Source organism: Leptomonas pyrrhocoris (genome assembly GCF_001293395.1).
Source record: "Leptomonas pyrrhocoris isolate H10 chromosome Unknown, whole genome shotgun sequence".
In the NCBI taxonomy this organism is placed as follows: domain Eukaryota; phylum Euglenozoa; class Kinetoplastea; order Trypanosomatida; family Trypanosomatidae; genus Leptomonas; species Leptomonas pyrrhocoris.
In genome coordinates, this window is record NW_015438370.1 from 232643 (window position 1) to 244798 (window position 12156).

General features: G+C 59.2%; 2 protein-coding genes across 2 annotated transcripts; both read left to right on the plus strand.

Annotated features, from left to right (window-relative positions):
• Window positions 1-936: 936 nt before the first annotated feature.
• On the plus strand, window positions 937-8399 carry ABB37_06376 (hypothetical protein; the record flags this gene model as incomplete). Its single annotated transcript, XM_015804676.1, has 1 exon — window positions 937-8399. The coding sequence occupies exon 1, from the start codon at window positions 1629-1631 to the stop codon at window positions 8397-8399; it is 6771 nt and encodes a 2256-aa protein (XP_015656654.1). The 5' UTR covers window positions 937-1628.
• Window positions 8400-9461: 1062 nt separating this feature from the next.
• Window positions 9462-11819, plus strand: ABB37_06377 (putative mitochondrial methionyl-tRNA synthetase, putative (MetRS); the record flags this gene model as incomplete). Its single annotated transcript, XM_015804677.1, has 1 exon — window positions 9462-11819. The coding sequence occupies exon 1, from the start codon at window positions 9555-9557 to the stop codon at window positions 11817-11819; it is 2265 nt and encodes a 754-aa protein (XP_015656655.1). The 5' UTR covers window positions 9462-9554.
• Window positions 11820-12156: the final 337 nt, after the last annotated feature.

Below are 12156 nucleotides of genomic sequence, written 5' to 3' on the forward strand. Positions count from 1 at the left end.
TTTTCTTCATTGGCTTGTATGAGCTAAACAATAGGGCGTTCTCTATATCTTATTGCTTTATCACCAACTATTTTTTTTTGGTTTTTGATGATCTCTTTTTTTCTTCTCACTCCTGCATTGTCTGCCTTCTATTGTGTTGCATGAAGACTGCTTTGAACGGAAAGTTTGCGCAGAACCCTAGAGCTCGCGTTTACGGAGCTGTTGGAGAAAGAAAGGAAAAAGGGAAAAGAGCTTCTTTTGCCGTGGTAACACGAGTGCAACCGATATCGGAGAAGGGCGCGCATTTCGTTGGGGCACACGTTTGTCCACCTCCTTTTTCGGTTTTAGAAGAAGTTATTTCTTTTTTTTTAATGCTTTTCTTGTTTTTGTCTGTTCATTCTTCCGTTCATATGTTCTCGATGGTGCACCAGGTAAGCGGTGCATCGAACTTACAGCATCGTTGACTGCCACGAGTGCCAACCCCAACCACAGCAGAAAAGAAAATGCTTTTACAGAACACCACGAAGAGCTGCGCCTCATTTAAAACAACAAAAACAACAGAGACATCCATTTTCTTGTTGTCTCACCAAACTCAGGTTCAAACTCGCATTTCTAGCTGATAAACGTTCAGCCCTCTCACCCCCCTCGCCGTGTCAAAGTGTTGAGGTCGAAAGTACCACTTCTCCATCGAAGCTTTTTTCTTGATAGCGCTGAAACGCCGAAAAATGCGTACGGCACTCGCCGTTTCCTCTCCTTCGCATTTTTGCGTCTCTCATCTCTCTCCCCCCGCGCCTCGTCTCCATGTCTCGCTTTCTGAATAATAATTTCGCCTGCCCTGTGTGCGCACTTCATACGCGTTCTCCGTTTTCACATGCATCTTTCCCTGGTGTGTGTGTGCACTCGACACCGACGTGCTAATGTTTGCCACACCTGCTCTCTCCTGTTCGCGATGTTGGCAGTATTCAGTAGTTATTCGTTAGGATTAAGAGTATAAAGGCAGCTCGCAGTGCACCGTACACGAAGCTCTTCATTTGTATCCCAGGCGGTGTTTTTTTCTTTTCTTAAAATTATTGTAATTGTGTTTGTTGATTTTCTCTATTCTTTTCCCTTTCTTGCTGCGAGTGAGTCGGTACAGTTGGCCCTCTTTTCCGGTGCTTTCGCCTATCAGTCCGTCAGCCCGTTTTTTGTTTTGTATTGGTGTTGGTATTTACGCTTGTAGGCTCTTTTGTGTCTTTTCTTTTCCTGTTCTCTTCCTTTTACTTCTTTGCTGTTCTTTCGAAGACGTGTGGTGGAACACGCGTAAAGACTCCCTCAGAGTTCAACGCTGTCCTTTTTATTTTTGTTCTGTTCTTCTCCCCCCTCCCCTCCCCCCCTCCTCTCAGCCTTCGCGTCCTTTTTGAACACACGAGTTCACCGACGGCGGCGCTGGGTTGCTATCAACGACAGAAAGAGCAAACTTCACAGAAGAGAGCGGGGCCCACGTACTTCCTGAAGCGCTGAAGGTCGTGCCACTCGAAATTTTTTTATTGTTCATAGATAGTAAGGTCTTCTGCAGCGTTGTACCTTTTCACTTGTCTCTCCTGTTTTCCTTTTTACTCCTTTCCCCGCTACTTAGAAGAAAAGAAAAGAAAAGATCATCGTAGAAGGAAATGCTGTACGATCGCGTAGAGGACATTGCGAGCGCGCAGGGGGAGGCGATTCGCTTCATCCTCGGCGCCGTCTCGAAGAACACCGTACAGACCACCCTCACCACCCTCGAGCAATTCTGCACCCGCTCTGTCGAGTTCTACCGGTACACGATTAAGTGCACGTGCACCGCACTGCTGGCAAACCGCAGCGACGAGCGCGCGTTGCTGGCCGCGAAGCTGGTCAATGACGCTCTTGGAAAGCCGAATGGACTGACACTGACCGCCTGCGCGCTAGATGGGAGCGCGTCTACGCTGACCAAGAGCTCTCTCACGGTACTCATGACGAATGATCTGAAGCTGACGCCAATGAAGCAGATGCAGATGGCCATGGCGCTCGTGTTGGGCGGCAACGCCATGGTGAAGACGGCGGCGACGGACATGCTGGAGGACTTCAACGTGCCACAGGCCGCCCTGAAGGAGGACGACGGCGGCGTGCGGGCCGCAGCGCTGCTGTTCCGACAAGTCGGACTCGCCTCGGCGAAGCTGGACAGCCAGCTGGCGAGCCTGTGTCACACCTCCTCGCTGCCGAAGCCGAAGATGTCGACGAAGCCGCGCGTCAGCATCGCTGGCATTCTGCGTGAGCTGGGCCTTGGTTGTGTGACGACCTTGGCGGACTCGCGTGAGCTGCTCAGTATTTTCCCGCATTCCTTCACGGAGCGCGACGGGGCTGAGGTGCTTGCCTTCTTTGCGTCAGGCGTGGCGACAGCCAATGACAGCAACACCTATGCCTCCCTCATGACCGCTGCGGGCAAAAGCTCGCCGAAGAGCCTCAGCACCGCTACCCTGGTCAACGCGATGCCGCTGCTAGATGCGCTGTGCGAGAGCAACCCGAAGAAGGCCTTTGACTGGGATCTCGTGATACGGCTGCTGGATCAGGCCGACGGCGAGCCCTTCCGTGTGAAGCACATCTCCGTCATCTTCGACGCCTACCACCGCTTCCAAGTTGACAGCGAGTACCCGTCCGTTGCTATCTTTCTCGGCCGCTGGACGAACACGTTGCGCCAGCGCGGTCTGCTCGAGTACATCCTGCGCCACCCCGACAAGGTGAACCGCAAGCCGCTGACGATGGATGCGCCGTCCGAGTTGCTGCCGACGACGAAGCCGCCCGGGGTGACGGCGTCAGAGATCGAGCTGTGGCGCTCCGCCGCGTTTATGGAGGCCGCCGTGCACGTGGCGAGCCGAGACAAGGAGTTCGACCACGACGTGTTTCGCCCCGCCGCCGAGAAGCTGCCGCTGCTCTTCTTGTACAATTTGCTGACCGGCAGCTACACCGGCACCATCAAGCACCTCGTCAGCGTGAAGCACCTGCTCAAGTCCCACTGCCCTTCGCTGGACCCGGTGGCGCAGCACATTGTGCCGGAGATGGAGAAGCGCGGCCGGCTGGACGCCGTTATCGGTGTGCTGTCGGAGCTGACGGAAACGGCCCCGGAGCGCACGGTGGATATCGTGCAGATGGTGCTCAAGTGCAAGTCCGCCGCGAAGCGCGTCTTGACCGAGAGCGGCAGCCCGCGCCTCGTCACCGCCGTGGCGATGTGCATGGATGAAGCCGGCGAGCCGAGCGACAAGTGGCTGCAGCGGGCACTGGAGGGCAAGCTGCACTTCCGCGCCAGCTCGACGGAGAACCGCTTCGCCGTGGCGCTGAACGTGGTGGAGATTGCCGAGGCGCTGCAGGAGAAGCAAGTCTACGTGGCCAGCGCCACGGCCGCCCTCAATGCGCTGCTCGCCTCGCCGCTGCGGGACGTGCTGAAGAGCGTGACGGACTGCGCCAAGACCTTGCTGGCCTCCACCGACTCTCTCTTCCCAGAGGATGTGGAGAACGAGGCGACGGAGTTCTTCAAGAAGATGTACGCCGTCGGCAGCACCGCTGCTGCGATCGCCACGGTGGAGCGTCTGCTGAAAAGCACGGTGCCGCGCGACAAGCAGCTGTACGCGTGCATTGTGAGTATCATGTTCGACGAGACCTCTGCGATTGCCTACTACCCCCGCAAGGAGCTGCAGTTGTTTGCTGAGCTGTACGGGCAGATGCTCGCCAAGGACCTCCTGCCACCGAACCAGGTGCAGCGGGCGTGGGGCGTGCTGCTGCCCGCGTTGGCCAAGCCGGGCAACTACGCCACGGAGGAGTACGGCATCATCGCCGTCGAGCAGGTGAAGTCGCGGCTGCCGGACTGGCCGAGCGTCGGTCGGGCGTTGCGCCACCTGCGCGATCTCGACTTCCGCGTGCCCGGCATCAAGGCGGCAATCTACCGGGGTATTAAGCAGGAGGAGGAGGCAGCGCGCAACAACGGCGCGGAGATGAGCGACGGGTCGCCGAACTCGCCGACGTCGCCGCGGCTGCCGAGTTCGCCGAACAAGGGACTCGCCACGCTCGATCCAGCCATCGTCACTGCGGCGTCGTCGCAGTCAAAGAAGTTCACGGACATGGCCGCAGCGAAGCTGCACACGCTGGACATTGGCACCCTCGTCACGAACAGCAATGTCACGGCCCCGCCGCGCGTCATCCAGGAGCAGATCAACTTCTTGATCGGCAACACCGACGTGCGCAACCTCGACAACAACGCGACGGAGCTGTCGCAGCTGTTGCGGCCGGAGTACTACGAGTACTTCGCCGACTACCTCGTTGTGAAGCGTGCCGCGCTGGAGCCGAACTACCACAGCATGTACATCGATCTCATCACGAAGCTGCACTCGAAGGACCTGTACCGGGCCCTGCGGGACGCCACCATCGCCGCGGTGCGTCGCCTGCTCACCTCTGAAAAGATCGGCACTGACAGTAGCGAACGGATTCTACTGCGCAACCTCGGCTCTTGGCTCGGCAGCATCACGCTAGAGAAGAACATCCCCATCCTACGGCAGGACCTCAACTTCAAGGAACTGCTGTGCCAGAGCATGCGTGAGGGCCGCCTCGTGCCGGCGGTGTCCCTCATGACGCGTGTGCTGATGAGCTGCGCCAAGTCGCGCTTCTTCTGCCCGCCGAACCCGTGGACGATGGCGCAGCTGACGCTGCTGATGGAGATGTACAACCTACCCCACCTGCGCGTGACCCTGCGCTTCGAGCTCGAGCTGCTGCTGAAGGCGCTCGATCAGACCCTGCAGGACGTGGTGCAGTACATGATGCGCCACCCATCGCACGCGACGACGGAGAAGCACCTGATTGACGTGTACAAGCAGATTGACATCAGCAACAGCCCCGACTTCCGCCTGGACGACGACGACACGGGCATCATCACGGCCGCCCCGATCCCGCAGCTGCCACAGCAACCGCCAATGCAACAACAGCAGCAGCAGCCTACCTCTTCTTCGCCACCGGCGCAGCAGTCGTCGCTGCGCAGCAGTGCCCGGCCGCTGCAGGCGAACGCAGAGCCCTTCCAGCCAAAAGACAAGTCGCCGAGTGCGCTGTCCGATTACGACCGCATGATGCTGCTGCTCAACCGTCCCATCCGCCCCGCGGCGCTCATCACACCCGAGACGGTGCACCTGCCCAGCGGCGATGCTTCCTCGGATGCCCTGGCACAGCGACTGACCTCGGTCCGTCCGCAGATCGCTGCCACGCTGCAGGCGGTGGTGGATGAGGCAGTGAGCTACTGCATGCAGCGCAGCGTGGCCATCGCGACCCGCACGACGGAGCGGCTGGTGCTGAAGGACTACGCGCGCGACCCCTTCCCGGACGACATCCTCGTCGCGGGCGACGGCATGGCCCGCTCCCTCGCCTCCAGCCTCAGCTACGTGATGGTGCGGGAGGAGCTGCCGATGCTACTGCAGCGTTCCTTCACCAACCTCGTCGAGCGCATCTTCGAGCCGATGACGCCGGTCGACTTCAAGGTCGTCGTGCGCGACGCCATCGTGGCGTCGAACCAGGAGCTGTGCATGCGCGCTGTGGAGTACAGCGTGGGCGAGGAGGCGGCCATGGCGACGAGCCGCAGCCTCTTCGACGTCGCCCGTGAGAAGGCGAACACCTTCGCCGCGGGGGAGCCGCTGCCGCTGCCGGCCGACCAGGTCGAGGCGGCCGAGCTGCTCCGTGTGATGGGTGACGCCCTCGTGCCGTCGGGCCGCATGCCCGGCCCGCAGCGTCAGGTCTACGACGACTTCTACAACTGCGTCCCGCCGGTCGCCGTCTTCACAACGGTGCTGCGCAGCCTGGAGGAGGCGGTGTCGCGTTACCTGACTGGTGGCAACGCCCTGGGTCTGAACTTCGCGCAGCTGGAGGCGGCCTCGGCCGAGGCGGCCGCCAACGGTGCCAGCGACGAGCCGCAGTCTGCCATCCGCCAGCACCTCGCCCGCCTGCTCAGTTTGGTGTCGCCCGAGACGGCGGTGCTGTATCTGAGTCCGATGTTCAACCGCCTCTTTTCCCTCGCGGTGTCGATGGATCGGCTGAACAAGAAGGCGAACGCCAGTGCGAACAGCCACAACAACGACAACCAGCAGGGCGGCGGCGGCGCCGTGGCGGCAAACCCTGACGGCACGCAGAATTCCTCCGAGGACGATCCTGCGTGGCGGCAGGAGGTGCTGCGCGTGTCGGCTGGTATGCACCAGCTCTACTTGTTCGTTTTACTGCGGTGCCGCGAGCGCGGGGGGGAGGCGGTGCCGGAGGAGTTCACCCGTCTTCTCCTGCACAGCGAGCACTGCTTTGCCTTCCCAAAGCTGGCGACCGACTTGATGCGCATTAAGATTCTGAGCTGCAGCCGCTTCGACGAGGCGCTGGCGAAGGCGCTGGCGACGGGGACGTCTGGCTACGTCACCTTCGCCGGCGACATCATCACGGACGTCATCATCAAGGAGAAACTGGTGGCGTCGAAGGACATGCGGCGCACGCTGTCGGCGCTCGACACGATCGCACGCACCCGCACCCGCGCCCCCGCCCCGACAGCCCCGGCGCACACCTTCCCCTCATACGTGACGGAGCCACCGTTGAGCAAGATCGTGCCGGCGAACATCACGAAGCTCGTCGTGCCGTGCACCAGCGTTGGCGCTGATGAGGACGAGGCCTTCCACAAGGACGTGGAGCAGCTGATGAACGACTGGATCAGCGTTTGGTCGCAGAAGAGCCACCGCTACACGGAGCGCCGCATCCCGTCTGTCGAGTTTGTGAAGACGCTGCAGCACAAACGCATGCTGGACACGGTACACCTGCACACCTTCCTCGGTCTCGGCGTCCGTTACTGCGTGGAGTACTACGCGAACACGATGCTCGCGATGGAGCGGGCGGACGGCTCCATTACAGACGAGGTTCTCGTTGGCAATCGCCCCGGCGGCCCACCGGGCTACCGGACGCCGTACACCGCCAAGTGCTTTGTGATGTGTGACGGCTTCGTGGAGCTGGTGATGGTGCTGCTGCAGTGCTGCTCGTTGCGCAACGAGTCGTCGCACGACCTGCGCGCGGAGACGACGCTGCTGAAGCGCCTGCTGGACGCCGTCACGCGGGTGCTGACGGAGCACCACGACTACGTGGCGAAGGTGCGCCCCGCGCCGGACTGGAAGCTGTCGGCGGACGCGCAATTCATTCCGGTGTTTCAGCAGCAGCCTTACGTGCGGCTGCTGAGCGATCTCGTCTACTCTCTGCACCGCCTGGAGAGCTCGACGTCGCGGCCGATGTCGACGGAGTTCACGATGGTCTTCCACGCCTTCCTCCGCCGCGTTCACCCGCTGGAGTACCCGGGCTTCACCTTTGGCTGGATTGAGATCCTGTCGCACCGCTTCTTCATCCCGCGCTTCATGCAGCAGGAGTCGACGTGGGACCACTACGCCGACCTCCTCAACGGCGCGATGCTCTTCGTGAAGTTCCTCATCAAGGGCAACCGCATCTCCCCGAACGGCCTCGTGTACTACAAGACGGTGTTCAAGCTGGTACTGGTGCTGCTGCATGACTACCCGCAGTTTCTTATTGGCCAGCACTACCCCCTGTGCGAGGCGATCCCGCTGTCGTGCGTGCAGCTGCTCAACACCGTGCTGTGCTCCTTCCCGCCGGAGCAACGCCTACCGGAGCCGTTCCAGCACGTCGACTCCAACAGCCCCGCGATGCTGCAGCAGCTCGACACGCGGGTGCAGGAGACGTGCATCAAGGCCACCTTCACCGCGGCGAACATGGACGCGCAGTTGCTGTCGAGTTTGGAGGCGATGGTGCGCAACGACGACAGCCCGGTGCGCGAGAGTGTGCTGATGGAGGTGCTGGCGAAGCTGACGGAGCCGTCGGCGAAGCGCAGCCTCATCAACGCTGTGGCGCAGCACATGGCTATCGTGTACCTCAACTCGCACAACCAGCGCATCCCGCCGCAGTTTGCAGACTCGAACGTTCTGGCGTGCTACCGCTTCCTGTGCAGCAGACTGAACACGAAGCGGCGCTACTACCTCCTCGGTGCCTGCGCGAACCAGCTGCGGTACCCGAACATTCAGACCAACTTCTTCTCCAACGTGGTGCTGAACCTCTTCCTGCCCTCGCTCATGGTGGACATGCAGACGCAGACGTGTGTGCAGGAGCAGATCACGCGGGTGCTGGCGGAGAAGACGATCATCGTGCAGCCGCACCCGTGGGGTGTGCTGAACACGTTTGTGGAGCTTATGCGGGAGCCGAAGTACAACTTCTGGGAGACGTCCTTCATCCACTACCCTATGCTGGACTCCGTCTTCACTAAACTGCACCGCACGGTGGAGGCGCGCAACGGCAACGCGGCCGTCAGCAACGGCGCTGGCTCTCCCGCGGCTGCCGGGACCGCCGGCGCGAATGTGGTCCGCAAGTAATATTAGAAAGACGAGCAAGGAGAGGAAAAGAGGGAAGGGTCGCGCTGTCGGGGGACTTTTTCTTTTTTCTGTTCCCCGTGTCTTTATTAATGCTTCGCACCCTTAACTCTCCGATTATTTCTCTTCTTCTTTTAGTGCTCGACAATTTTTGTTTTTTTCCCCTATTCGTGTTGTCTCCCCATCTTAAATACACACGACAGCGACGTTTCTTGTTTCTTCTTTTCATATTTATATATTTATATGTTTTATCTTCTTTGTTTAAGTCCGAGAACACTTTTTTCTTTTGAGTTTTTTTTTAAACTGTTAGCCGTTATCTTTCCTTTTGTAGTTACGCAGTTTTAATGCTTGTGTGGTCGTGTCGAGTTGATGCCAGCGTTGTATCGAGTTCATTGTGAATGTGTTTTTTTTTTGGCCTTGCGAGTGTGAGGAGTCTAACGTAAGCTACGTCACCGGAATCGTTGATAGAACGAAAGCGCAACCACCGAGAGGCAACACAACGTTTCGGGAAGCGCAGAGAAGTGTGAGGCGTGTGAGGCGTCGAAGATGACAAGCCGTCCAAATGGTTGTTGTACGCTTTTCTTCCTCTTCTTTTTTGACTTGGTTTTTGCTGTTGTGGGCACGACATGGTGAAGGAGGCGACGACAGTGAAGTCTCAACACTTCTTACTGGCTCACAGTCCTTTCCGTGCGGCTGTGCGTTCTTCCCACCGAGATGACTCGTCATTGCGACCACTTTGGGGTGGGTTCTCTATTCCGATGAGACGCACACGCGAGGACTGGCCATTTGAGAAGTTGCGAACACTTGGTGGTGGGCCACACACAAGCACATTTGATGCATTAAAAGTAAAAGTCGTTCAACTTCTCTTTCATCCCTCTCCGTTCCTAACAAAACAAATCATACGTTCAACTGTCGGCGGCGCTGACCATCTACGACCCTTCATCAATGCGTTGACGTATGTGCGAATCTGCACTCACACACACAAACGAAAACATGAGCGATTTTTTTTTTTTACATCCCATCACTCGTGTATCGTTGTGGATTAACCCCCCCCTTCACAAAAAAAGTCACAGTAGTAACATCAACGCACACTTGTCGAAGTGTTCAGTGATTCTCTCTCTCTCTCCTTATTCTTATTGCTTCAATAATTCTGTCTCAATGCTGAAGTTCTTCTCCGAGAAGGCGAACCACCAGGCCCTCAAGGCCGTGCTGTGCGCGCTGTTTGTGCAGAAGCCGCTGGAGGTGACGCTGAGCAGCACCTACACCACCCCGTATCTGCAGCTGCCCTCATCCAAGATGCCGCTGTACAGCTGCAATGAGGTGGCCCGCCTTGTGTGGCGCAAGTACGCTGCGGCCCCCTGCACAGAGGAGGTGCTGGCCAGCGAGGGGGAATGGCTCGATTGGGAGTCGACGGTGCTGACGCCGGCTCTGACGCCCCTCTACACGCAGCGCCGCCTCACCGCCGAGGCGGAGGCTGCCCTCAAGAAGCTGGACGATACGTTAGAGCAGAACCACGGCACGATCGTCGTGGACGGTGCGCCGAAGTCGAAGTCTTTCCTGGTGGACAGCGTGATGTTTGCAGCGCTGCTGCCGGCGCTGTGCGAGGGTGGTCTGCTGTCGACCGCCCAGGCCGAAGCGGTGCCGCACCTGGTCAAGTGGTTCCAGGCCTTCCGCGCAGACAACGAAGAGGTGATCGCCTCCGCCTTTGACGCTCTATCGGTGCAAGAGTGCGGCGACTTTCTTCGTGTCACGCGCACCTACGAGGTGAGCCCCAAGAAGAACAAGACCTTCTTCGCCACGACGCCCATCTACTACGTGAACGCGTCGCCGCACATTGGGCACGTGTACACTAGCCTCATCGTCGACGTGCTCGGCCGCTACCACCGTGTGAAGGGAGAGGAGGTCTTCATCATGACCGGCACGGATGAGCACGGGCAGAAGGTGGCCGAGGCCGCCGGCAAGAACGGCGTCTCGCCGATGGAGTTCACGACGAGTGTGTCGAACGAGTTCAAGGTGTGCTTTGAGCAGATGAACTACAGCTTCAACTACTTCATCCGCACCACCAACCCCACCCACGAGACGCTGGTGCAGCAGATGTGGAAGAAGCTAGAGGCGAAGGGCGATATCTACCTCGGCAAGTACGAGGGCTGGTACTCCGTCAGCGACGAGTCCTTCCTGACGGCACAGAACGTGACCGACGGCGTGGACAAGGACGGCAACCCGTGCAAGATCAGCCTGGAGAGTGGCCACGTCGTGACGTGGGTGGAGGAGGAAAACTACATGTTCCGCCTTAGCGCTTTTCGTGACCGCCTGCTAAAGCATTTCCACGACCACCCCAACTGCATCGTGCCAGAGTTCCGCCGCCGCGAGGTGATCAAGCAGGTCGAGAAGGGCCTCTTCGACCTCTCCATCTCCCGCAAGCGAGAGTCGGTGCTCAACTGGTCCATCCCGGTCCCGGGCGACGACCGCCACTGCATCTACGTCTGGCTCGACGCCCTCTTCAACTACTACACCGGCGCCTTGACCCGCGTCGCCGCCGACGGTAGCGAGGCGCTTGACGACGACTTCCACACGCTGAACCGCTGGCCCTGCGACGCGCACGTCGTCGGCAAAGATATCCTGAAGTTCCACGCCATCTATTGGCCGGCGTTCTTGATGTCGGCCGACCTGCCGCTGCCGGAGCGACTAGTGGCGCACGGTTGGTGGACGAAGGATCACAAGAAGATTAGTAAGTCTCTCGGCAACGCCTTCGACCCGGTGGCGAAGGCCGAGGAGTTCGGCATCGACGCCCTCAAGTATTTTTTGCTGCGCGAGTCGAACTTCCAGGACGACGGCGACTACAGCGACAAGAACATGGTGGCGCGCCTCAACAGCGAACTGGCTGACACGCTGGGCAACTTGGTGTCTCGCTGCGTCGCGCCGAAGATCAACGTGGACGGGGTGTGGCCGGCGCCGTCGGAGTACAACGAGAGCGACAAGACGCTCATCGCCGCGCTGAACAACCTGGCTGGCACGGCGGACCACTACTACTGCCTACCGGACATCCAGAAGGCCCTCATCGCCATCTTCGAGGTGCTGCGCAGCCTCAACGCGTACGTCACGGAGAACGCGCCGTGGAAGTTGGTGAAGTCCGACACGGCTCGGCTCGGCACGGTGCTGTACGTCACGATGGAGGGCCTGCGCATCTGCGTCATGTTTTTGCAGCCTGTGATGCCGCAGAAGATGTCAGAGATCATGGACGCGCTGGGCGTGCCGGCCGAGCAGCGTGTGGACGTGTCGAACTTCCACTTCGGCGTCGTGCAGCCTGGGACGAAGATCGGTGGTTTAGCGGAGGGCCAGGTGATCTTCCAGAAGGCGACGCTGCCGGCCGAGGAAGAGAAGCCTGCTGCGTCGGAGGGCGACGGCAAAAAGGGGAAGAAGTGAGCGGGCTTCTGCGGAGGGGGCAAAATGCATGCCAATTTGTTGTGCAAAGGATGCCTCAATGTATGCGTCACTGATGAGGGAACGAGGGAGTAACCTGAGCAGCAACAAACAAAGGATCATCATATCCTCTTTCTTTTACTCACCTTGTTCTCGAGAGTGTGTGTGTGCGTGTGTGGCTATCCCGTTACCAAGGCAACGTCAGCTCCTCCCCTCACCACGGTAACGTGATGGCGCTGCTGACTTGCAAGGTCTCCTTGCCCCGCAGGCTGCATCAATCCCCGTCCCGGTCTCCCGTTCCTTGTGTCTCCAACGGCGGGTTTGGGCAGAGTTTGCGCAT